The 27,351-nt window shown below is 46.0% G+C and overlaps 1 protein-coding gene across 1 annotated transcript in view; it reads left to right on the top strand.

Moving 5' to 3' along the window:
• Window positions 1-27,351, top strand: part of LOC146822620 (uncharacterized) — a 298,045-nt gene that overhangs the window by 35,221 nt on the left and 235,473 nt on the right. The window contains exons 2-5 of the mRNA XM_085606794.1: window positions 4,806-4,892; window positions 5,990-6,058; window positions 15,701-15,734; window positions 21,556-21,636. Of these exons, the coding sequence (XP_085462920.1) occupies window positions 4,827-4,892; window positions 5,990-6,058; window positions 15,701-15,734; window positions 21,556-21,636 (250 nt within the window). The 5' untranslated portion in view covers window positions 4,806-4,826. The remainder of the gene's footprint in view (window positions 1-4,805; window positions 4,893-5,989; window positions 6,059-15,700; window positions 15,735-21,555; window positions 21,637-27,351) is intronic.

Below are 27,351 nucleotides of genomic sequence, written 5' to 3'. Positions count from 1 at the left end.
CCCAGTCGTGTAGCATTGCAGTAATTTGAGGCATTTTTCAATAATATAGTGTTGTAAGCGTTGCTTTGGTATTATGAACTTAGTGTATTGCGGTAATCCGTTGCGTCGGTCAGCCTTTTGTGGGGCCTATTGAGGATTGTCAGGCCTCTGTAGCTATTGCATTCTCCTGCATATTTTTGGGCTTGTGGGAGTATCTATTCCTCTTGATTATGGCCTCACTTTGCTTTTATTATTTGCCTTGTGTCCCTCCTTACCTCCTCTTTCCGTTGTGCTTCCAGTGAGGGGAAGCCTCTCTGCTCCCAGATGTCGCAGACTCAAGCGGCCCCTCGTGCTGCAGTTGTCCTTGCTGCGGTTCGGGCCAAACCTTACGACGCCTTATTGTATATGCAGGTAGGCGAGCCGATTCATTCGGTCCCAGGCTTATGGATTTCAGTTTATAAGTGGTGGGGCCTCTTCACTCCAAGCCGCCGCGGGCCCAAGCCGCCGCCAGCCCGGCGATGTGTCGTCTCAGTGCCCCTCGTTACCTCCTGTTACCGTTGTGTTTCCAGTGAAGGAGGAGGCCTCTCTGCCACCAGACGCCGTGGCCTTGAGAGACTGCCCGCCCCTCGGGCTGTGTCGGCGCTGCTATTCTTGCAGATCTCGGTCGCACCCTATCGTCCACGCTGGCTTGCGAGTGACTTCATCTAGTCACAGGTCCACAGATTATCCCTTGATTCACTCAATCCACAAGAACCCCCTATCAATAGTGGAATTCTTAATTCATATAAAACACATAGATCAACTCCAAGATCTCACTCAAAATCCCTGAAACACTCAAACAATGATACTACTATAACATGCAGTGCAAACAAGTCAATTTTATTTCTTTAATACATGTGAATATTAAAACACAAATATTATAAAAACACATATAATAAAACACATTGCATCATTTCAGCATAATTAAAAACAATAAAATTCATCAAATCAGGACATAACATAACATCTTATGACACTTTTACCACAGAGAACCCTAAAGAATAGGGAGGACGAACAATGATAGACAGTGTGCTTTGTCTTTTAACTCCACAATTCCCTGGGAATAATTCTAGCAAGATTAGCCTGGATACATATACTCTATTTTGTATCTACAGGTCCAACTTGTCCTCGGGATAATGTATAGAAATGCACCAAGGACCTCTCCTCAGCGTTCGTCCTTCCTCTCTGGACCCCATGTTCCATTCGGCCAGTCACACACTCCGATCTACGCAGGCACTCCTCTTCTCCTAGCCGCTTTCAGGCACCTGACACCTCGTTATCTGCTCTGGGCCTTCTCACTGCCAGGCCTTTCTCCTTTCTGACTCTCACTGCTTCTCTCTGGCCCGGGCCAGGTCGCCCGATGACCCGACCGAGGAAGCCAATCCGCTGTCCTTGTGCCGATCGGGAGCTGCGGTTGCAATCACTCTATTCAGTCCAGCCGCTCCCGGCCTACAGAGGGAGAGTCTCATCCCTCGCTGCCGTCCGTTGGCCTGCCGTGGCACTGCCAGTTGAGGTCCTGCAGCTGCGAAACCAGGGCCCAGGCCACTCGTTTCCTTCGCAGGCACTGCGAGAGCTATCCGCTCAAACTCTTCCCCCAGGGGTGTCCTGGTCGACCCAAGTGCCCTCCCACGTGTTTCACACTCGGAGAGAGGTCTACAGTTAGGGCGGCGGGGAAGGTCTTGCTTGGTTGGGGCGGAGAGATGGAAACCCACGTCTCACTCCATCGCCATCTTGGCCACGCCCCCCATCATTGGCATATTTTGATTTAATGGTAAGTCCCTAGTAAAGTGCACGGTGTGTGCCAGGGCCTGTACATCAAATGCTACCAGTGGGCTTTCAGCACTGGTTGTGCCACCCACATGATTAGCCCTGTAAATGTGTCTCAGACCTACCACTGTAGTGTCTGTGCGTGCAGTTGTAAACTGTTGTATTTTCCTGGCAAGTGCACCCACTTGCCAGGCCTAAACCTTCCCTTTCATGTAAGGCACCCCTAAGTAGGCCCGAAGTACCCCCCCATGGGCAGGCTGGAGTGTATGTGAAAGGTAGGACATGTACTGGTGTGTGTGACATGTCCTGGTGTGTGTGACATGTCCGGATAGTGTAATACTGTGAATTCGTTTTTCACTATTGAAAGGCTATCTGTTCCATAGGCTTGTCATTGGGGTTGCACTGTAACATTTTTACAATAGGGACGAGATAGGAAAATGGAGTTTAGGCTCTCTGAACTCATAATTTATTAACACACCTTTTGGTAAAGATGATTTTAAAACTCTGTGTTTGAAAATACCACTTTTAGAAAGTAGGCATTTTCTTACTTTACCATTCTGTGTGCCTTTGGCTCAGGGGTGTGGAATTTTATAAAATATCTACTTGTCCATGGGACAGGTCCACTCATCCCTTTGGTGCCACGCAGTGCAGCGACAATTTATGGCAGCAATATCATTATATAAAAGCTGATGTTAATGTTACAGAAATGAATTGAGCGCACACATAATTACACTAAGAGGTCAAGGCGCTAGCTAGCACTTTGGCAGAAAAGCATGAGCCCTAAGAGAAACGTACTTGGTGAAAAGCCACGTTTTTCTTTCCTAAACCAAGACAAGTTCGGAATAGTCCTGGTTGGGGGGGGGGGGTTTAGTACCTTGCATTCCTTGGCCGGGTGTTCACAAAACTTCTACCCCCACAGTTAGTTTGACTGTACCTTTTGACCTCCAATTTTCATGCTGGGTCTGAACTGAGGTGGCAAAGTGAGCTAAAGAATGATGATGGATTCAACCCCGATCTGTGACTGGGGGTGAGTGACTGAAAAATGTCAGCGCTCCGTCCATTATCTCGTTGTGTTTGCTGTGTTCATACATTTTTGGGTGCCAGAAAACTTTAAAATTCTCCCTGGACTATACAATCTGAAATAATATTTAACCTTTTGCTTATGCCAGGGCTCATACTATAGTAGAGTTTGAATTCTAGCAATTTCTTTATTTTGTCACCTTTCCGTAGAGCTATAAACTGGGGCTGGCGGTTGCGTTAAGCAATAGTTCCGGGGTTGGAATACCCCTTTGAGTCTGTGCAAACCTACTAAATTGCATGTTTAGAGGTTTTCGCCCGCTCTTTAATCTTTTCCCATGTTGAGAAAGTTGGAAATTTACTCCTAACAATGGCAGAAGTAAAACTTCTTCCAGGAGTGGGGAACAAATGGTTGGAGGGAAAATAAACTTGTCAACGATCAACAGATTTTCGCATGAGCAAATTTAAACTTGCATATTTGCTCATGCTAAAAAGCAAGGTCCTCCTTGGTTTTAAATTTGCCTTATTACACCATTATATAAAATGTAGGGATTAATAAAGGCAATTTTAAGTTTTTCACCATCTAAAAACCAGCTCCGCTGTAATGGGGCGTTGTAGCACACCCGAGCAGCATTCGACCACCCGGGTGGGGACCCTATGATGAAGCATGTCACCAACCAGGTTGGTGAGTAAGGGTTCTTTTCAAAGAAAATGTGTTCTTTTTAAAGAATGTTTCCTCTTTTCATCCAATGCACCTTTTGCATCAGGTGTTATAACTCCCTTTATTGCTGTTAACTCGTACTCCATCTGCACTGGTCTTTCATTGACGTGGCTTGCTGATGGGTAAATTCACCCAATGCTTGCCACATCTTTGCTTCAAATTAAGTCCTGTTAGGAGTTGGAATGACACGTATAACAATTTCTAAATGCTCCCACACAGTTTTGTAGTTCAAAATGCCTCTTGTGCATCAAACTGTGTAAAGTGTTGAGAGGTCCGGCTGTTACAGAACATTAACTGAGGCTTTTCAGTGGTGTGAGGTCATAGCATGGCCTGTAAGTAAGGTTACCACAGTAGGCCATGTCACCAATGACACAGTACTCTAGACCTGGATTGTTATTTAGCATCATAATGCATTCTGGGAAATATAGTGTTAGTGATCCACTGATACTCCATGATACTGGAATGTGGGTACCCCTCTTTCAGTGCTCCAGATTGTTCTCACATGTGTTCCCAGTGCTGTGCTCTCACATGTGTTCCCAGTGCTGTGTTGCGTTCTTCCTCCTACACCCGGTTCCTTCCTGCCCCACCCATTCCTCCATCGCAAGCCCGCACAGAAGTCCTATTGTACTTATCAACAAAAGCACTTGTGCAGTACTTTAAAAAAATGTACAGGTCCAGTTCGGGTTGGTAAATTAAAAAAAAGGCACTTATGTAAGTTTGGAGGCATATATATGTAATTTCACATGCATGCATACCGTCTCACACATGCTTTTGCATACAAAATAATGCAGCCACCTTACAGCACCCTTTTCAGCTTTTGCTGTACTTAATCAGAATTCTTCAGCCAGTCTTAAAGGCGAAACCTATTGACTTTGCCAGTGCTGGTTTCCTCAGACTGCAAACATGTAGAAACCAAAAAGACCTAAATTGACCACCACCTAAATAATAAAGGTTACTTCCTTTGAGCCTGTTTTAGAAGAAGGCGAGGATGATTTAACTTTGTTTCCAGACACCTCCTGAACATACCACAATTGTGGGGAGTAAAAGAACCAAGGCATGAATTTTACTGATGTGACAAACTTAAGGCTTAAGTGTGCATTGCCAAAAATGTTTAGAACTCTGTACTTTCCACCAAAAGGCAACTCCTCCTCAACAACAAACTCACCTTCCAAAGTAAGCAAGAATTTATACATGGCAAAAATGTCATGGTTCTTACATTTTATATGATCAAGTATATAATGTGCATGAAAATAAAATGATGTTGCATTTTTTCTCTCTCTAGGGTTTTAACCACCAGAGCACAATGAGCTCAAGCTCAAAAAGTCAGGATGGCGCCAAGCCTCATCCTAAGAAAGAATTTCGTTGTACGGTGAGAGCATTAAAGTTGTATTTCGGTTCAAATCGGTAAGAGGAAGGTAGGAATGCAGCAAGGTAGCATCCATGACTGTTCTTAAATGAGTTTATGCTTATTTGCTGTTCTGTACATTTTAATGAATAACCGCAAAATATCTGGCACAAGAAATGCTGTTATTTATGGAGATCCTGGATTATGTTTCTTTAAAACTTGCCAGCTGAACACATATTCCCACAGCATCTATCAGTGGTTTAAGGGACTGGCTGCTTACTAGACTAGATTTGAAAATGTAGCAGCACATTGCACTGATTATCTATGATGCTGTTTCATAATCGGGCAACATAGCACAGGCAGGTTACATAAATTTGCTTTTTGTCTTAAGTGTGATATTTTGATGTATGCTGCAGTTTCTTAAGAATGAGTAGGAGCTCAGTTGACTAGCATTTTGTCTGTTAGGAGGACAGCATTTTTAATTTACTTCTATTTGGGTACAATACGTCACTTTCAAGATTAGTCTCACTATATGTAGTGGGTATGTGCCTCCGATGCTCTTACATGTAGGACCTTGCATGTAGTTGGTACATACAGTAAAAGTTTGAGGAACGTCCTGTTGTCCTCCATGAATAAACTGGTAGTGCAAGTGGTGTGACCGCTCTTTGGATTGGTTCTTCATTTTTCTTGAGATAGAAATGGCTTATTTTCCATGATTGATAAATAGTCCAGAAGCTGCCAAATAAAATGAGGGTCAGCCAAGAGATGGAACGTTGTAGAGGAAATGTTCAGTTTCATCCACAAGCATTCTAAACCAACTATAGAATATCTATTTTGCTGTAAAGAGCTACATTGATGTGATTTCAGATGCTTTTGACACCATTGCTTTGATCTGTATTCAGTTGTGTTTGTGGTTAAAACATGTGGTTCTGTTGCTAGCACGTAACTGTGCTTGGAGAAATAAGTCAATGCACAATAGATTCATTGTTCAGTCGCGGGGAGAAACCCTCACATAGTAGGACACCTATGATATGGATGACATTTCATTTAGGGCAAGAACAGTACAGTTTCCTGTTCTTGTAATTACTCGGACTTTAATGTTTTTAAACTTTTTTGTTTAGGTGTGCAGAGTGACCTGTCTTAGCGAAATAAGCTATCAAGCGCATATTCGTGGAGCAAAACATATGAAGGTAACTTTCAACTTGTCTGCAAAATTGAGACATGAGTCCTAAATTTGTGCTTGCTTTGTACACTTATGCGTGCCTCCATGTTGAGACAACGCAAGTATATAAATATCCTGGACTTTCCGCAGGGGGTGCATCACATCTCATTGCACAAGTGGGGGAAATAGACTGCCAGAAAAGGGAGGCCTATGGCTGTGATAAGGGGCAAATGAGACAACTGTATGAAATAAATGCTCTCTCAGGCTGGCACAAAGAAAATTGAGACTCTTCAAACCCGTTCAGGCTCCTCAATGGGACTAGAACCTAACTTACTGAAGAAGTAGGACAATGAAGCTCCCATGACCAGAAAGTTCATATCACTACTGTTTTGGAGCCTCAGGAAAGACTTGGTGAATGACTTGCAAGATATTAAGAGGAAGGTGAGCAATCTTGGGGAATGGGTGTTCTCACTGAAAGAGAACAGAGATGCACTGGCCAAAGCACAGTAATTGAAAGGAACAGAACATACTACTACAGGTGCGCCTGGAGTACTTACAGAACAGATCTTGCTGCAGAAATATGAAGATCAAGGCCATGCTGTAAGACCGTGAAGGGAATGACATTGAGGGCTAAATCTGCTGGCTCCTTTGCTCCTCCCTTCTGCCAGGTGAGGGTTCAGAACTGGAGATGGGTGGGGCTTCTTCGACCCAGCCATGTTGTCCTTTGGACCTCTTGACAAGGGTCCCCCACTATTAACAAAAGTAGAAATTAACACAGGCTGCAGGAAAGCAGCTTCTCTTTGAGAATCAGAAGGTGTATTTATACCATAATCCATTAACTGTGCCACTCCGTAGATTGCACTCTTCATCTGGTGACTGAATTTCTACGATCCCTGTGCATCCTATACATGGGCCTATCCATTGCACCTAAACCTTCAATCGAAGGCTCAGCTTGTCATCAGTTCATTATTGGAGGAAACAAAGTTAACATCAGTGCACCAAAGAGGAAATGCAGACACACTCACAAAGACGCCAGATGGCATGAAGCTATCTGACCAAGAAAAAAGTGAAACCCATGGGGGTGAACCTAGAATGACAGACTGGCTGTCATTGAAACTCTCATAGGAGCAGCATGATTGCCTGAGGTGGTCCGAACAACCCAGGGAACGCCCACACAGGATAGCTGGTATTGGTAGACTGTGGTTGATAGATGCGAAGGTGGGTGAACTAGTTTCAGCACACGTAGCATGGCCTGTAGCAAGACCTGGGTGGTGGTTGTAAGATCTTGGTTTATTAGTTGTAGGGGGGTAGGTATACACCACAAATGATGATCACAATCCTTGTCAGGGTGAACCCTTAAGTCAGTAAGTTAACCTGAGTTCAACCCCCTGGGAGGTATGGCACAGAGCAGACCGGATTAACTTGGAGGCAATGTGTAAAGTATTTATGAATTACTAAAACAGTAACAAAGTCGAAATACAAAATAACAGTCCCAAAATGAATTGGAATAATAGAGTAAAATGTAATAAACTAAATGACTCTAAAAGGACAAAGATCCAATAAGGGAAACCAGAGCAATGATTTTTTAAAGCGTTTTATGTAGAAATAGTGCCAAGAAACTTTTTAAGTCCCAATCCACCATATGAGTGCACTTCTTAATATCTCCCCCCCCCCCCCCTCGAACTTCAAGGAGGACTAGAGATTCATAGTGGCAAGCAGGGCTAACGAGTCCATTGGGTTCAGCAAAAAAGGCCGGGCAAGGCTGCAGAAAGAGCACATTTCCAACAGGGGTAGTTCAGATTGGATCGGGCAGTGTACCTCACAGGGATATCAAGGGACAAATAAAAAAATAAGACTAAGATTAGGGATGGACAACCACCATTTACAGCATTGGGATGTAGGAGGCTGTCTCTGGATCCCAGTTGGTTAGCGGAGAAACTGAGTCTGTTTTTGAATGCTACCCTGTTGGCCAAGTTTTTGGTTGGTGACTGTAGAAGCCCACTATTAAGAATGATGGTGGAAATGTACAGCAACCAGATCTAGTATTTGGTCAGGGGTACAAGGGTCAACATGAACAGACACATGCATGCTCATTTCCATTAATAAAACTCCCCAATACAAGGCACGTTTTCCTGGAAGTACATGGGAGCTCTTGACCCAGACGTTATCTGCCTTCAGTAGACACTCCCACTACACAAGGATCAAGTCAGTATGAAATATAGAGCCTACCTAATGCCATCCAATGTAAGCGCCATCTAGGTGGCCATGGTGAAGAGAGACTTGGAGAGTAGGTGTACAGTTTGAGCTACTTGACCAAACCGCATCGTTGATAAATGTGTATGCCCACAATGCAAGGCATGACTTATTTTTTAAGGGTATTCTGAAGGAATCTGGGGGAGGGCAATATGATTGTTGTGTGGGACCTGGACTTGGATAGGAGCATGATTGACAGGGCAGCTTTAGAGTAAATGTCCAGCGGAATTTGGTCCTTGAAGATGAATCCTCCCTTAAGGTAAAGATTACATCTTCTAGTCCCATACAGACACCGTTTATTCCCTTCGTGATTACGTCTTCATGATGCAAGGGGTGTTATATAACCAAGATGAAGTGGACATTGCAGATATAGATCCGTATCGTACCATGCGCATATTTAGTTGACAATTGGACAGGGTCAAAAGGTGTAACTGGAGAGAGACATTGAGGTTAAATGTTAAAATTATCCGAAACCCAGTTGACTAGTCTGAAATAGTCAGGGACATAGAACAATACTACAATTGAGAAGAGAGAGCCTACCTTAGTCACTCGATGGGAACCCCTCAAGGTGACTGCTGGGTTCTTGACCATGGCTGTTACAAGGAACTTGTGCGAAAGAAAGACTGCTCACATTGGGCAGATTAGTGGTAGAGATTAAGTGTAGGGAGCTGGCTCTGTATATACTATACCAAAGTAGCCTGTAGTGTGCACAGACTCCAGGGAGTTCCCAGAGGTATAGCAGAGGCAAAATTAGATAAGTACTAACCGCTCTCTTTGTGGTACTGTGGGCGAGCAGTTAGGCCTATCAGAAGGGTGTGTTAAGCATTGATTGTATTCACTCACTCAAGATCTCAACACAGACACTCAGACCCACATACACTTTCTAGAACCAAGCAGGACTTGGTACAGCTAGGTAAATGGTCTTGCAATTGTAAACTTTACAGTGTAATGCAATTGGGAATGGATTTGAAATTGTTACAGATATGTATGTTCTTTAAAGCTAGTTTAAATTCCACCGTAATTACTGTTGATTACTTCTGTTACTTTTGGATTACATCGACTACTCTGGTGATATGCCTAGATATCACACCGTGGAACCTACAGTACAAGGTAAGAGACTTTTTCAGGTTTGCAAGAACGTTACGTTTTCTTTCATCCAAAAGTTCAGCTCGACAGAATTTTTTTGGGAGCAAAATACTACAACAAGGGTTCCTTTGGGGAAAAGGTTATCAGTTTGCCGGTAAGTAAATGACCTGCAAGAATAGCTTTTGATGGTTAGATCCAAGGTTCAGATAGGCACTCAAATTGCACCACCAGTAGCACTGGGGCAACAGGGGCCCAAAGTTAGCCAATGGGGCTAAGGGGGGGGGGCTTTGGTCAGGGACTGCTTGCGAGCAGGCCACTTGGCTGTGGAACCAAAGCTCCTGGGGTAGAGATCAGCACTGCAGGGGCCAACAATCCATACAGCTTGAGGGAGGTCAGGGATCACCAGATCTCAAGTCGACATCGCTGGGGTGAGTCCTTGTGGTGTTGGGCCACTTGAACTCGGTCGGTGGGTGTTTGGGGCAGAGTGGTGCAAAATCACAGAGCCGTCTGGATCCGGATTTTGTGGGTGAGTCTTGGTTGAGCAAGTCAAGTGCTCATGGGAGACAGTCTTTGAGATGGGTGCGGGGCAGGTTCTCCGGGCGGCTGCTGGACACACCAGGGTTTCCACTGTAGGCAGGTCGGAGTTGGGACAGGTCAGTAGGGCTGAGGCCAAAGCAGTTTGTGTCCCCTTCTTCATAGGTCAGCACAGCTCTTTGGTCCATCTTATTTCTTCCTCGAATCGGAAGAGGCAAGGTTCAGGGTCGCCGCTAACTACTAAGGGGTTTGCAGGTCAAGACCAATGGGTCCCTTCCTTGTGATGAGTACTCAGCCCCCCCCCACCCCTATTATGCCACCCTCCAGTGGGCGGGGAGCATGAGTCTCATTCTAATTGGCTGGGTCCCCGCATTTTCAAGATGGAGAGAACTGAGATGTGTGCTTTACCTCGCCTTCCTCACATGAAGGATGAGGTTGGCAAAGGTGAGCACATCTCTCCTAGCTTTTGTTTTCCCACAAATTCTCCTGCCCTAAGTGGGGGCCTGAACCGGTGGGAGCCAGATGCTGGGGGCAGCAAAAGGCAGGGAAAGCTTCCCCTTCCTGTATCCAGCCCATCCTGGGAGAGGAGGCATGATACCTCCGCTCAGTATAGGCTTTATTTCTGGACCCAGAGAGCGGAGGCTCTCTACCCAGGGGTCCAGAAACCTTTCTGGCGGTGACCAATGTCGGGCAGCCATTGAGGAACCATAAAAGGGCTGGTTGTTTTTCAGGGGGAGTCTCTAAGATGCCCTCTGTGTGCATTTTACATTAAATATCACACTGGCATCCGTGTGGGGTTAATATGCTGAGAAGTTTACTACCAAAAGTCCCAGTGTTCAGTAAAGCCATTATGGAGTTCGCACTGACCAACTCCCAAAACCATATACTCTTCATGGCTTTACTGCACTTACAATGTCTAAGAGTGGACTTAGACACTGTAGGGGTACAGTTCTCATGCAAATGTACCTTCACCTGTGGTCTAGTGTACTCTGCTAGAGGGGTGGCTTACCTAGGCCATAGGCAGTGGATTGCTGGCATGGCACACCGGAATGTGTGCCATGTCGACTTCACTTTTCTCTGCACCAAAACATGCAGCCCTTAGAGGTGTTCCCTGTTCACAGTGCCCTTGGTACCTTTTACAAGGGGCTTACCTGTGTCCAGAGATGTGCTAATTGTGGGTACAAAGGTACAGCTTTGGGAAAGGACACAGGCCCTGAAAACTTGATTGGCAGGGACCCAGGGCACACCAAGTCAAAGTGCATCATGTGTCAAAAAGTGGGGGATAACCATGCAAAAAGGGGCACTTTGCTACAGTCGGACTCTAAGGTATCTGAGGTAAAAAAGCCCAAATCCATTCCAAAACGGTTCTGATAGCTAGTGACAAGTGTAGGGGCACTAAATTCTAGTTGTTTAAGCAGCTACCTACACAAAAAGAAGACGGACATAAAGTGAAAAGCAACACACCTCGACAATGTCCTTGGACCAGTGTAAGAAACTGGCTCTATATATACTACACCAAAATGAGATAGTGTGTATAGAGTCCAAGTGACCCCAGAGGTAAGCAGAGGTTAAAGTTAGATAGAACCTTGCTCTGTAATAGTGGTAGCTTGGTCGACCAGTAAGGCAGTATCAGAGGAGTGTTAAGCATTTGATGTACACACACAGTCAGCAAATGAATTCACAGACTCAAGAACTGAACTCTAGACCAATTGTTTTTGTATGAAAAATACTGTTTATTTTTTAGAACCAAGCAAGTCTGGCACAGGTAAGCATTAAATACTTTTCAGTAATAAGTTACTGGATGTAGAACAGTTTGAAAAGGCAATAGAAATTGTTCTTTGTTTGATTTACAGGGGAGCAGTAGTATGCAACACTTAGCAAATGCAGTACATTGAAATGAATAGGCTTTTTCAGTAAATTATAGGTAAGTTACATTTTATTTTGCTTTTCCAACTCAGTGCTGGATACCTAGATTCAGCACTGCGACATTTCCTGGAAACGGGTAAGAAATTAAGTTTTGGTTATTATTACGAATTGTAAAGAATATTTTCAGACTTCAAAACTCCACACTTAGAAACTTTTTGGAGCAGTACATTGAAATGAATAGGCTTTTCTAGTAAATTGCAGGTAAGTTACTTTTCACGTTACTTTTCTAACTCAGTGCTTGATACCTAGATTCAGCACTGGGACATTTCCAGCAAACAGGTGAGTAAACACGTTTTGGTTATTTGTGCGATTTTTAAAGAATATTTTTAGGTTTCAAAACTCCACACTTTGACACTTATTCTCCCAAAAAGTTTCTATGTTCTCCTATGGGAGGCAAACAGGTTAACGGTTCACAGGTAAGTAATCGACTATGGGAGTTAAGGTTCTGGGGTTGGATTCAAGGGTCCCTCAGGGTCAGTGATGCACTGTTGTTGCACCCTCAGTGGCACTAGGGCGGCCGGGTGCAGAGTGTTGAGGCCCAATGTTATCCAATAGGGGATAAGGGGCCTCCGGTTGGTTGCTGCTGGCAAGCAGGCCACTGGGTTGTGGGAGCAAAGCTCCTAGGGTTAAGGTCAGGGCAAATGGGGAAACAAAGTACCACAAAAGATGCACCCTCAGCGGCACTGGGGCGGCTGGGTGCAGAGTGCTGTTTTGACGTCGGGTGCCTTGTTTTCTATGGAGAACCTTCATTTTGCAAAAGTACTGCAGGCAGAGAGACAAAGGACTTCTGAATACAACCCCCACTTGGAGAGGTAAGTTGAGAAGTTAAGGGTTGGTTAGGCACAGTCGGTTTGGGCACACAATGCCGTGGGGCGTCGGGTGCAGGGGTGCCTTTTGGGGTCGGATCTTCTTACCAGCTCCGGGTTGCGGTCAGGGTGGCCTTCTGGATTTAGGCTGCAGGCGTCAGCTGGAGGCTTGAGGCAGGTCGGGGGTCACCGGATCTCTAGTCAAGATCGCTGGGGTGACCACCTCGTGGTATTTTTCCGCTCGGGCTGGGTTCGGTGGGTGCAGAGTGGGCTGGATTTGCGGTCTCTGGCTTCTGCCAGAGGTTGCAGCTTGAACAAATCCGGTGTTCACGGGAGAAGCAGTCTTTGGAAGTGAAGGCAGGCAGGTCCTACGGGGTTTTTGAGCTTGCTGGCTGCAGGACACACTGGGATTTTGCAGGAGCAGGTTCGAGGGGGAGACAGGCCGGTAGGGCTGGGGCCAAGTCAGTGGGCGTCGTCCTCTTGTTAGCTCTGCACGGCTCTTCAGTCCTTCTTTCTTGTCTGGATGTGAGGAAACAAGGTTCAGGGTGCCACCTAAATACTAGATTTAGGGGTGTTACAGGTAGGTAAAGGGCAGGGACCAATGGGTCCCTTCCCTGGGGTGGGTACACCCCCTATCGTGCCACGCTCCAGTGGGAGGGGGGCAGCAGCCTGTCCCTGGTTGGCTAGGTCCCCCATCCTCAAGATGGCGGGGACGCGAGGTTGTGCTTCACCTCGCGCCACCCCATTCCCCCCGCCCCACCTGAGGGGTGGAGTTGGCAGAGGTGGGCTCCCCCCTTTTCCTCACTTGTTTTTCCCGCCGGTTCTCCCGCCCAAAGTGGGGGGTAGAACCAGTGGGGACCAGTTGCTGAAAGCTGCAAATGATCTGGAGAGGCTCACAAGGCGGCTTCTTCGTGAACCCTGCCCATCCTGAGAGAGGAGGCTTGGCACCTCGGCCCAGGATGTGCATTGTTTTAGGCCCAGCATTGTTTTAGAGCAGCAAGTTCTCGACCCAGGGGTCCAGAAACATGTCTGGTGGTGGGAACCTAAGCAGCCACTCAGTCAGGTCACTAGGAGTTGGTTGAGTTTCAGGGGGCATCTCTAAGATGCCCTCTGTTGTGCATTTTACATTAAATCCCACACTGGCATCCGTGTGGGTTTAATGTGCTGAGAAGTTTGATACCTAACTTCCCAGTCTTCAGTGTAACCATCATGGTGTTGTGGAGTTCATAATGACAAACTCCCAGCACCATATACTCTTAATGGCAGCACTGCACTTACAGTACCCAGGAATGGCCTGGGCACTGTAGGGGTACAGGGCTCATGCACCTGTACCCTCACCACTGGCATAGGGCACCCAGCTGGGGGGATGACTGATGTATGCCAGGGCAGTGGTTTGTGGGCATGGCACACAGGGATGTGTGCCATGTCGACTCTTCACTTTGTTCTGCACCAAGGCACTCAGTCTGCAAAGGCAGTGTGTGTGTGTGTGTGTGTGTGTGTGTGTGTGTGTGTGTGTGTGTGTGTCAGGGTACAGGGCCTCTGAGGGTGGCACAATAAGTGCTGCAGCCCTTAGAGGCCTTCTCTGGTCACAGTGCCCTGGGCACCTGTGGTACCATTTACCAGGGGCTGACATGTGGCCACAGATGCCAGTTGGGGTTAGGCTTCAATGCAGTTTTTAGGGAAGGAAGTGTCCCCTGGGTACCTGATTAGCAGGAGCCCAGGGCACGCTCAGTCAAAGAACATCATCAATTCAGCATAAAGTGAGGGAATACAATGCAAGAAAGTGGGCACTTTCTCACAACCAGTTAAATGAATTGTGTTAGGATAAGGGGGGCTGGGGCTGTTAAAAGCAAGAATAGATAAATGCTTGTAGAGATTAGGAGCCAGTTGGTTAATGGGGAGAAAGATGTAAAGGACTCTGAAGCATGTGCATGGAGAGGACACAGGAAGCAAACACTCCAATTGTCAAGCTGTCATAACCCCTTAGTGCAGTCTTCTCTTAGGAATACCCCTAGTATGTCACAGGTGTTCTTACTGGATTTTCGTGAGATTATCGCTGACCACACCTCATTCCTCAGCTAGGACTAAGGGAGAAGAAAAGGCCAAGGCGATGGGGAAAAAGTGTTGTAGATTAGCTTGCCAGGAACGAGGAGAGAGAGAAAGGAGGAATGGACCGGAAAAAGGGAGAGAGCAGCTAGAAAGAAAGGAAAAGAGACGTTAGAGAAAAGGCTTACTTTTTTAAAAAGCAGAAAATGAGGAAGCTCAGTATTGTCATGTAATTAGTGTTCTATTTTTATATTACTTTTTACCAGTGAATTGCACACTAAATAAAACCTTTCTAGTTGCCCTGTTCTAAATGGAAACTAACTTTGTTTTCATTGTTCCAGCATCCAGAAAGGATTGGCAAGACCATGAATTCGTCAGAGCCCAAAGTGACCTTTTCACTCGCTCACTATAACCCGGGGGAGGAGGGCGGTGTAGTTGTCTTCTTACTCTGGGTCAATGAGAGTGACTTTGATCCAGGTATAGTGCTGGAGAAATGAGGGGCAGAAGTCATTGCGCACATCTGCTGTGTCTGGTTCCCGAAGAAAGCCTTCTTCGCTCAATTCTTACCTTACTCAGTGATTTAGTTTCCCTTTCCAGATTTCTTTTTGTGGATGATCTAGGATCAGTATTTAGCTATTTGCTAAGCATATGGTCTACTGGATGTAGCAGAAGGCATTGCGATGTTGCGCCTTACCTGAAATTTATGCCTATAAACTAGTATTGTAATGTTCTTGTTAGTGATATCAAAATATTGAATTCTAAAGCAAAATGTGATACATGACAGATGCATATGTGTAGTTGCATTATGCAAAACTCCTAATCACTTATGGTAGTTTTTCAGTATGACTGGATTAAATAGACACTTTGTTTAGTGTTATAGTTAACGCTTACTGTGTGCTATGAGATAAAATTGTACCTTTTAGTGTGTCTTTGTATTGTGTGCTGTACAAAACAAATTTTGTGTATTAGATATCGCTCAATCTAATAAGATGTTTTTCTTTTCATGTTAAAAACTAAAGGCGATGAAAAATGTACGTTCCTTCGGAGGAAGGGGTGAGTATAATATCTTGGATTTTAAAATGTAAGCATGTGATAAAATTAGCAAGCGATAAAGGAAAGTCAAGCACTCAAAGTATTGTAGCATAGCACAATACTCTTCACAATATAACCCTCAGATAAACCTACATTTGCCATAAGAATATTCACAAGGAAGAGCACTTATCTGGCTGCTGATCAGTGTAGAAAGAGGAAGTGATGTTCCTTGGGAATGTTCTTATTTGAAGAACTGTATATGTGATAGGTGGACTTGGGACTCTTCTACTTATGTAAATTGTCCTTCGCTAGAATGTTATTACTTGTTAAATGGAAGTAAAGTGAAATCTGAGCCTCCGATCCTGACACTTCATTGAGCACTGGCTGGATATGACAGTGAAAGAAGAATCCAGGGCCACCAGGCCCTCCAGGTTGGTCATTTTTCCTGCCATACCTTCTTGGTTCTTCAGAGCTTCCAAGGGCCTCTCAGTGATAGACGTATCAGTGATCTCATGCAATGAGAACGTTTTGATTATGCTTTTGCTTTTATCATCACCATCAATAGATTCTGAGCATTCTTTGAACATGACAATCAGAAAAATTCCTGATGGAACCACAGAGCTTTCAGCAAAGGACATAAGTGGCATTAAAGAACAGCCAGCCCTGGAGCTTAGTGCTTGGCCAGCTGAGCAAGGAAGGTTTGCAGCCTCCTTGTTGTGTGGCTTAAAGAACTCCTTCAAAGTTTTCTGCACCAGCATTGTTGATATTGCTCACAGCTGCATATTTATTGGCTGTGTGAGGAAAAAGCACAGAACATAGGCATCTTCTTCCTCTGCATAGAATGCCTAAAGATTTGAAGTTGGGATGACTGCAGTGGCGAATGCAGTAGACTTTTAAGAGCCGGGTATAGTAATGGCAGAATGTACGGTTGCAGAGGTCCACAAAAGTCCTGCAAGGCCCCATCAGATATAAAATAAAAAATACCCACCATCCACTATCATCTATCCACCATCATCTATCCACCATCATCTATCCACCATCATCTATCCACCATCATCTATCCACCATCATCTATCCACCATCATCTATCCACCATCATCTATCCACCATCATCTATCCACCATCATCTATCCACCATCATCTATCCACCATCATCTATCCACCATCATCTATCCACCATCATCTATCCACCATCATCTATCCACCATCATCTATCCACCATCATCTATCCACCATCATCTATCCACCATCATCTGCTTGTAAATGGGAAAATTCTTAAACAACTGGTGAAGCACCCACACCAGACAGAGAGCAAACTGATAGATGCAGCAGATGAGAGAGTGGCGGCGCACTCCGCCAACCATTGGAGAGTTGCCAACTCTATTGGTCTCATCACTTATTCGTAGGCCACACTTGGACAGCATGGAGGAGATCCTACAGTACCCCCCAGAAGAACATAAAAAGAGAGTTGGCCAAATTGCATCAGAGGGGAAGCTTCTATCTAATACCAATTTACGATGTGCCCTGGACACGGCAGACACAGCAGCTAAGGGTATTAATTCAAGCATTATTTTAAGAAGGCATGCATGGCTCGGAGTATATGGCTTCAAGCCAGACGTTCAACCAAATTTATCAGCCCGTTTCTTTGACGGAGAACTCCTTTTTGGGCCACAGGTGGATACCCTCCTTATGAATTTTTTTTTAAAAAAGATAACGAGATGGCGAAAGCGATTGGAGCGTTGCAAACACAATCACAACTGGGCTCTTTTCGCCATCCACCATTCCCTTCGATCACACACCTGTCGGATGAAGACAACAGCAAGTTTCTTCAAGTATGGATAAATATTACATCCAACCAATGGGTGTTCGATATTATCCAACATGGTTATTGTCTGAAGCTCACTTCAACACCTCCAAACATTCCACCTTGCACCCACAGACCATCAAACTACTCAAAGAGGAAGTTAAAGCTATCCTAAGCAAAGGAGTGATGGAACTGCTGCCATTACACCAGCAGGGCCCATAGTCCTATTCCCTTTACTTCCTTATGCCCATAAAGGACAGGGTTATATGACCCATTCTATATCTAAGACCGCTAAACAGGTACATTCTTTTAGAACATTTTCATATGGTCGCTCTTCAGCATGGCATACCACTTTTACAACTGGGAGACTTCATGACTACATTGGATTTAAGAGGCATGTTTTCACATTCCAATTTATTCACCCATCACATTTGCAATACCTCAGGTTTGCTTTCTGTAGGAAGCTGGCTCTGTATATGGTATCACACTAGGTGGGTATACCATACACAGAGCCCAGGGGTTCCCCAAAAGTGTACAGGGCTCAATGTAAAACCCAAAGTGCTCTATTAGTGTTAGAGTGGGGCGAGCTGCCTTAGGGCTAACACAGAGGAGTGTAAAACATTTATTGCACAACACTGACCAATAATAAACAATCCACTTAAAAAGGAGATTCACACCAATTTTAGTTAAATATACTTTATATTTTATTTTAAGACCAGGGTCTTCGTAATAAGGTAAGTACGGTTTTGACAAAAAAAACTTTTCACTTTCAAAATTTGACACTTAGGAAAACATTGAGCTGTTCAGAAATGATTCTATGGGGAAAACAATATTGCGGTTAAACAGGTAAGTATCGCACTTACACTTACAGTCTTAGGGACCAGAGGTCAGCAGTGGGCAAGGGTCAGGTGAGGGCCAAAACTGTATCACCAGGTGCTTGAAGCCACACTGCTTGCAGGTAGGTACATTGTTACAGGAGCCAAGCGTTGGGGGTCAGTGCAAGCACAGGGGGGGGCACAAAGCCGCACCAAACATCGACCACCAGTTGCACGGGGGCAGCTGTGTGCGGGTGCAACATTAGCATTGGCCACCCAAGTTTCTTCTCTTGGCAAACAGGCTGCAGGCATTGCACCGGAGGTTGCAAGAGGGAGACCAATGACCGCAGAGGTAAGGAGAAATGTAGAGGATCGCAGGGCCACTGTCGATTCAGCTCCCCAAGGCCCAGGGGTGTTTGGTGCAGGGGTGCCCTTTGACTTCTGAGTCTTCTTACTGGAGCCAGTCGCGTTCAGGGGAGCCTCTGGATTCACACAGTAGGTGCTGTTGTGGAGGTCAGGAGAAGTCGGCCAATGTTGGACTCTAGTTCAGGATCGCTGGGGAGACTTCACTGGTCAGGTGAGTCACTTGTCTATGGGCATCAGGTGCAGGAGACTCTGATCTGCCTGGTTTGGGGTCCTTGGAGTAGGTTTCTTCTGGACTGGGCCGATGTCCTCAGGAGATTGAAGTCTTTTTCGAAGGCAGCTGTCCTCCCAGGCTTTTCAGAGGTTGATGGGTGCAAGACAGGTCGCAGGTTCGTCAAAGCTGAAGACAGGCCGGTAGGGCTGTGGCCAAAGCAGTTGTCGTCTTTAGTCTCCTATGCAGGGATGTCTGCTTTCTTCTTCGGTCGTCACAGGTAACTATTTTCTAGGTCTGGGGGAGCCACCTAAATACTAAATTTAGGTGGGGGGTTTATGGGAGTAGCAGGTAGGGCCAATGGGAACATTACCTGGGGTGACTACACCTGCTATTATGCCACCCTCCTGTGGTAGGGGGCATAGACCTGGTTGGAGGGGGTCCCCTCATCTTAAAGATGGAGGGGACTGAAAAATGTGCTCAACTTCACCTCCACCTGAGGGGTGGAGTTGGCAAAGGTGGGAACACCTCCTAGTCTTTCTAAGATTTCCCTCCCGAAGTGGGGATATAAACCTGTGCTGCCTCTGCTGCTGCAGAGGTTGGGGGTCGCATTACAAAGGTGGCAGACCTCTGAAGCTTCCCCTTCGAGCACTGGCCCAATCTGGGGGAGGAGGTGTGACAACTCTGCCAAAGATGTGCATTATTTCAGATCCCAGAGAGTATGTGCTCTCCACCCAGGAGTCCAGAAATATGTCTGGGGGTGGCTGGCTGCTTACAGCCAGTCCAAGACCGCACCACGGTTGGTAGGTCTTCAGGGGGCACCTCCTGAGGCTCCCTCTCAGTACATGGTACAATAAATCTCCCACTGGCATCGGTGTGGATTTAGTGAGAGGATTAGTTTGGTACCATACTCTCCTGTTTTAAGTGAAGCCATCATGGTGCAGTGAAAGTAGAGTTGTCGAATTTCCAGCCCATGTACTCTCTATGGCTTCACTGGCACTAACAACATTAAGGAATGGACCCTAATATTGTCAATGGCATATCTGCTCATGCAGATATGACCTCACCTGTGGTATAGTGCACTATGCCTTGGGGCTTTAAGGCCTGCTAGAGGGGTGATTTACCTATTCCTAAGGCAGTGCTGGCTGGCATGGCAGGGTGCCATGTCGACTTTGTCGTTTTTCACCTCCCAGGGGCATGCGAGCTGCAAAGGCAGTGGCATGGTCCCAGTGAGGGGGGTCCCTGGCTCTAGGTACCCAGGGTACCATTCACTAGGGATTTACAAGGGGCAAAAGTACCAATTGTGGATATGTTTTAGGGAAGAAGCACTGGCACGGGGGACCTGGTTGGCAAGGATTCTCTACAGTTGAAACTACAATTCCTATCATGAAAACGTGCGTTTCTCATCGCAATCACTTCACTCAGACAGGTTTGTGAGATTCAAGCATTAACTTTATTAGAACAATTCTTCAAATAGACAAAGTAGTATCACAAACGAATCCTAAATTTCTACCAAAAGTAGCCTCGACATTCCACATGAGTCAATACATTGAGTTGCCTGTGTTCCTTCCTCAATCAGACTCCGTGGCGGCAAGAGCATTCCACACGAGATGTTAAAATAGCACAAATGTTTCAGAAAACTCAACAACTGTTTGTTGCATTCTCCAAACCACATAAGGGTAAAGCAATTTCCAAATCGGAAATGTCATGTTGAATGGTAAAATGTATCCTAGCATGCTATTCTAATGCCCCCCCCCCCCCCCCCCCCCCCATCCCGCCAAAAGCTCACTCCACGTAAAAAAGGGGCTTCAATGGCATTTCTGGGAAATCTAACAATAGCTGACATATGCAAAGCAGCTACATGGAATACGCCGCATACATTTACAGAACGGTAGATGTCATGGCAAGACACCAAGCCAATGTCGGTCGAGTGGTACTACATTCGTTATTTCAAACAAATGCACCCACCACAGATTAGCCACCGCTGAGGAGGAGAAATGCTTTTTTGTCTGTGCTAAGCATTTGTATCTACAGCCACACATGCCATCAAAAGGTTAATGTTACTTACCCTGTAAGCAGGTTTGTGGCATGTAGTGCTGTAGATTCACATGCGGCGACCCTGCTCTCCGGAAACCTGTGGAGGTTGCAGTTATACTTGCATTTCCATGGTCATCGCACTATGCTACATTATCCTTTTACCCTCCATCCTCACCCGGCAAGTGGAAAACAATATAACACTAGAGTTGAGGACCATGCGAATTGCAAGCAAGAGGAGAAGTTACGGAACCTCATGATTGGAAAGACTTTTTCTAAGAAAAACAACTTGCACATTTCCGAGCCCAACACTAGATGACAGTTATATGCTAAGCATGTGAATCGACAGCACTACATGCCACAAACAGATGCTTACAGAGTAACATTCCCTATATATAGATAGATAGATGTATAGATGGTTTTATAAATATAGTTCTTTTCTGATAAAAATCGTTACTATTTTCTGACTAATATTTAAAAATGAATGAAAACCCTTATTTAAAAATAATCTCAAACTTATATATATATATATATATATATATATATGTTGCATTTTCTGAATTGAGTTTTAGCTTTTGGGTATTTTGTGCAATTTGTCTTTATTTTCTATTCCAGATGGTCAACCACCCCCTGCAAAGAAATTGACAAGCTTGAAAGATTACATCAATGACCCTGATCGAGATGAGCCACTTATAGGTGAAATAATTATTTCATGGTTTTAGAGTTGGACATGTCAGAAATAGTTAATGGGCCTAATGTTCCTTTACTAGCACTTATCCATATTTGTCATTAGATACAAAAACATTGCAGTATTCTTATTGATTACCTTTTTTGTCGCATTTCTGCTCAGTTGTAATCATTGTAAATTTCCTATCATTGTGTGTGTTTTTTTAACCAGAAATTGTGTTAGTCTGGCATTAAAGCTGATTTCCAATACTGTTTTGATAAGCTACTGTGAGAAAGTGCCTCTTTTGACATGGTTAGCCTCCCACTTTTTGCCTGGAATATGTTTTGGTTTTGTAGGAAGCTGGGTTTCCGTTGCATTAACCCCCCCCACCCCCACTTTTTGCCAGATTTCTGATTCACTTCGACTTGGTGTGGCCTGGGTCCCTGCCAATCAGGTTTCCAGGGCCTGTTCTTTCACAAAACTGTACCTTTGTACCCCCAATTGGCACCTCTCGGGCCACATGTAAGTCCCTTATAAAAGGCACCATCGGTACCAAGGGCACTATGGCCAAGGAAGCCCACAAAGGGCTACAGCACATATTGTTCCACCCTCTGAGGTCCCGTACCTTAACACACACACACACACACTGCCATTGCAGGCTGCGGGTAGTTGGTGCAGAGAAAAGTGAAGTCGACATGGCACACATTCCTGTGTGCCATGCCTACAAGCCACTGCCTATGGTATAGGCCAGCCACCCTTCTAGCTGGGTGCACTATACCACTGGTGAGGGTACAGTTGCATGGGCACTGTACCCCTACAGTGTCTAAGTCCCTTCTTAGACAGTGTAAGTGCAGTAAAGCCATAAAGAGTATATGGTCTGGGAGTTTGTCATTACGAACTCCACAGCAGTACAATGGCTTTATTGGATTCTGGAAAGTTTGGTAGCAAACCTCTCGGCATAAGAAACCTACACTGATGCCAGTGTGGGATTTATTAGCCAATGCACTCCGAGGGCCAATGAATAACGACCAGCCTCTGGTGGGTTCCCTGACTGGCAAACACCAGAAACAAAGCCTTTCTTGGGCGGAGGTGTTCACACCTCCCCACGGTCAGGTCGAGCCATCTGTGGCAGGGGAGCTTTAAAGGCATTGCCACCTTTGTAACGCAACCCCCAGCCTTTCCTGCCATCAGGAGCAGGACCCCTGCCTGTCTCCCCTCCTTTTCGGCTGCAAGACAGGTGGGAAAAATGAGACCAGCCCAGAAGGTGTGCCCACCTCTGCCAACCCCACCCCTCTGGTACGGGGGGGGGGGGTGATGTGATCCCAATCAGGATTAGGGATTGTGCCCACTCCCCCACTTCGGGTGCGCACACCAAGAGTGAAGTCACCCTAAGGTCAGTAGCCCATTGGCTACTGACCTTGAGACCCCTAAAACACCGCCTAAATGCAATAGTGGGCAGGCCTGAACCAGGAAGGCAGATTCCTGCAACGTACGCCGAAGGACGAAAGAAGACTCCCAGCAGAGGAGACTGCAGAGAAGAATCGACTTTGCCCCAGCCCTACTGGCCCATCTGCAGCTTCCGGAGTTCTTGCGCCAAAAATCACCCTGTCCTCCATCTAGCGACCTCCAGAACCCGTGGGAGGACTGACTGCCTCCAACAAAGACCAGATCTCCTGTGAACAGCAGCTCTGTTCAAAAGAATCACCGAAGAAAGACTCCGAGTCTACTGAGGACAAAGAAACCAGACGCCTACGGCCGGAGTCATAGTAGCCCATTCGTCCTGTCGAGGTCCCCAAGCCCTCCAGAGTCCGAGTCCACCATGGATTGACCCCTCCAGGACTCTCCATCGCCTACAGCCTCAGCACGGAGACCGTCCCCCCCCCCAACCCCCCAACAGTGAGTGACCCGGTAAGGTGAAATCTCGCCTCAAAGGCACCCCTGCAAAAATATTTCAAGCCAGACTTGGTGCAGGTAAGTAAAATAATACTTTTCTAAGGTAATGCAGGTGAATGCAGTTACAGGTAGGTCCATCGGTTCCTCAAATTGTTCGGTTGATAGATAGCTCGCAGTCTGTCGTGGTAGGTGGATTGCTCGCAGTCTGTCGCTGATTATTCGGCTAATCCAGGTGTTATAAAAGGGTATATGTGGGCATGTCTTGGTCAGTTGCCCCACACACCGCTTTACTGAGGTTTTTATAAATGTTTATTTGGTCTGGTGCCGGAACACTGTTCACTTACAATCTATTAAAAACAGGGTTTGTTCCTGACAAGTAGTTCAAGGGAGTGGTTATTGATTGTCTGTATCTACTTGAAGACCAATTTCAAAGGAACGAATCTCTTCTATTGGAAATCTGGTAGGCTGTCTAGCTCTACGCATCCGGAGTTTCAGCACGCCAATTAGTTCATCGCGGGCAAAGCCCCCTCTCAAACAGATTCCCAACAGCTCTCACCCCTATTGAGTTGAGCGTACGTGTAACCCCTTTTTCCCTGCAGGGTGGCAGCCAGTGACCCCACTCCAGCGGTGTGTGTGGGGAGTACAGTATGGCTCCTGCCTGTAACTTCAGGAGGTAGTGCCATGCGTGCGTTGTAGCGTTCACTGAATCTAATATCCCGGTCCTACGATACGGAGGTTTAAACGGTAATACTGGCATGGGTAGAGGGGAGGCCACAACCCCCTCTATACACAATTGTGGAGTGTGGCGAGCCATGCATCCAGTGGTAAGCAGGTGTGCTCTGTGCTGCCCTGTAGTACAGATCAAAGTCCGGTGCACCCAGTCCTTCCATATGGAATGGCAACGTAAGCACGTCCCACCTGGCCCGTGCCTGCTTTCCAGCCCAAGCCAACGTAATCATTAATTCTGTAAGTCTCCGAAAGAAAGAGCAAGGGAGAACCAAGGGAATATTGATGAAAAGGAACAAAAAACGGGGGGAGTATCACCATTTTCATGATCGAAATTTTGCCCAATAAGGATAGCGGCTACGGATCCAGCCTTCTACTTCATCTTCTAATTTTATTGCCACCCTGTAGTTATCCCTGAACACTACCGCCAAGTCCGTGTCTATCTTGATCCCTAGGTAACGCACTGACTGTTGTCCATTGCAGCGGATAGTCCGGTTCAAATGGAGTCGTCACCCGCTTGAGAGGAAATATTATAGACTTTGGCCAATTAACACTGAGCCCCGACACGGCTCCAAATCTCACCACTTCACGCAGGACAGAAGAGAGGTGGCGTTCTGGGTAGCGCACATACAATAGCGTATCATCCGCATAAGTGGAAACAATCAGCTTGTAACCCTGAAATCTTGTACCCTTATGTCTGTGGTATTCCCGGAGCGCACATGCCAAGGGCTCAGCCACCAACACATAAAATGGGGGAAAGAGGGCAGCCCTTCTGTGTACCCCTAGTGATATGTATAGCATCCGTCACCAGGTTGCCAAGCTTAATTCTAGCCGTGTGCGTGCTGTATAATACCCCTATCAATTGCAGAAAGACTGCCCCCCAACCCCATCCTTATAAGTACCTGCTGCATGAAGGGCCATTCAACGAAGTCAAAAGCTTTCTCCATGTCAAGAAATACAGCTACCACCTGCATCTCCGGTTTAGTGTGCTGAATCGCTTCAAACACTGTTCTCAAATTATACGTTAAGCTTCTACTTGGTACAAAACCTGCCTGTTCCGGCGCCACCAATATCAGGACCAGCGGAACGAGCCGGTTAGCTAAGATCTTCGCAAATATTTATGTATCTACATTAAGCAGGGAAAGCGGGCGATAGGAAGCGCACTTATCTGGAGGCTTGCCTGGCTTCAAAATAGCAACAATAATTGCCTCATTCATTGAAGGTGGCATAGTACCAGTGACCCACATATCGTCAGAGATTAGCCAAATGCGGGACCAGTAAGTCCGCTTATAACACTTTATTATAACTTTTAGACATGCTGCACAGCAGCCACAATGCTCTACAACATAACTAAAGACATTGGCAAAGCTAATAACTCTGGCTAAATACTTATAAGATCACAAAGGCAAGAGCTATTGGCTATGCCAGTGCGTGTGCTGATCATGAGTTCATTTTCTTCACAGCTAAGATGTTGAATGAGTTATTTAGCCCTATTTGTGCCTGGTCTAGTAACACTGTCGTCTGCATATTGTTGGATCTGGATTTTGTGAGTGGCCATTTTTGGAAGGAATGCTTTTGTTTCTTCTAGAGCTTCCTTTAGGTCACATAGGTATAGATTGGACAGCAGTAGGCCCTTTATGTGCACTTACATAGCTGTTGTCCAGGCTGCTGTCACTTTGACTTTACCTCCGTGTCAGAGCATTATAGCCTTTAAGAGCAGTGATGGGATCATTCAATTGTTTTAGTTTGGCCCAAAGCTTATCTCATGAGACGCTGTCAAAGGGTGCAGCAAAATTGACAGAGCCAAGATATAAGGATTTATTTTTTGTGAGCACTGTTTCTTCTCTCTGGTGGGTAATGCAAAACAGATTGTCCTCGATATGGCGCCCTTTTGGCATGGTGAAATCCGCCTTTTTCCTTCACCCATTTTCCAGTTCTTGTTTAAAATATTTGCATAGCATTTTCCTTCTGTGCCCATGAAGGCTATCATCCTATAGTTCTCAGTATTAGTGCGCAACACTTTTTTTAGAATTGGTACTAGGATTGAGCCTCTCCAGTTATCCGGTGTTGATTTGCCTAGGAGGTGAAATTTGAAAATAGGTGTTATTTCCTGGGACCATTTTTTAGGTCTCGCCTACGCAGTGCGCTGCATAGGAGACCTCATGTAATTGATTAGGTTTTGAGGCCAAAAACGTGCGCGCATTACATTGCTTTGAATGGCAACGCGTGCACGTTTGGCGATTCCCTTGCGGGAGCGAGCTTTGAAACCATCTGTTTGTAATTAACAGATGGTTCCTGCTCGCTCCCGCAAGGGAAACTGGAGCAGGCCCCCTCCTCTCTCTCCCTGCTGCCGCCTCCTCTCCTCGTGAAGGTCAATTAGATCATAATTGCAACTGCTAATAACAAACTCTGTTTAAACACCACTTTCCGAAAGCTACTTTATTCTTAAATATTTACAAAATATGTTTTGCTTTTGGCGGATTCACAACATTAATTGCAAAGTTGTAACTTAATTTTGGGCAGCTACAATGGAACTAAGTCTTTCGCCCGAACGCTGCATTAAGAACTGCGCATGTTTCTATGTCTATTCTTTCTCATGGGTTTCTCGTTCGTGATCAACAGCGTTGGCGTACTCCTTCACCCTACGTCACAAGACTGAAGGCTGCGCCCGGCCACGTTCAGTTTCACACCGGTATGAGGGGCGGTGCTCTTTTAGTAGTGGTCCGCCTGTCAAAAGCAGGTCGAGGGCTCGTGCGCAGCCACGTGATGCGCGCCCGAAGTGGCTATCGGGAGCTGTGGTGCGGCTGTCAGGGCCGGAGCTCGCAGAGGGAGGCTCCATCAGTGTGAGCAGGAGTGCGCCCGCAGCAGCTGTCATTATGGCGCTGGAGTCGGTAGTCGGCGACCAACTGAACCGGTACCTGGGAGATTACTTGCAGAACTTGGACCGGTCTCAGCTTAAGCTTGGGATCTGGGGGGGTAAGAGAGGGCAAGCGTGTAATCGCTCTATTAGGGTGACCCGGGAGTCCCAGCCAGCTACAACACAGGCAGTGTTTGAGGGAGACAATAGCCACTACCAGTTAATGAGGGAGACCCGGGGTAGGCATTGTGAGCCCCTCCCCCCCCCA

This window comes from Triturus cristatus, chromosome 5_2 (assembly GCF_964204655.1).
Source record: "Triturus cristatus chromosome 5_2, aTriCri1.1, whole genome shotgun sequence".
NCBI classification, from domain to species: domain Eukaryota; kingdom Metazoa; phylum Chordata; class Amphibia; order Caudata; family Salamandridae; genus Triturus; species Triturus cristatus.
Note: the sequence above shows the minus strand (reverse complement) of the source record. Positions and strands in the feature narration are given on the sequence as shown.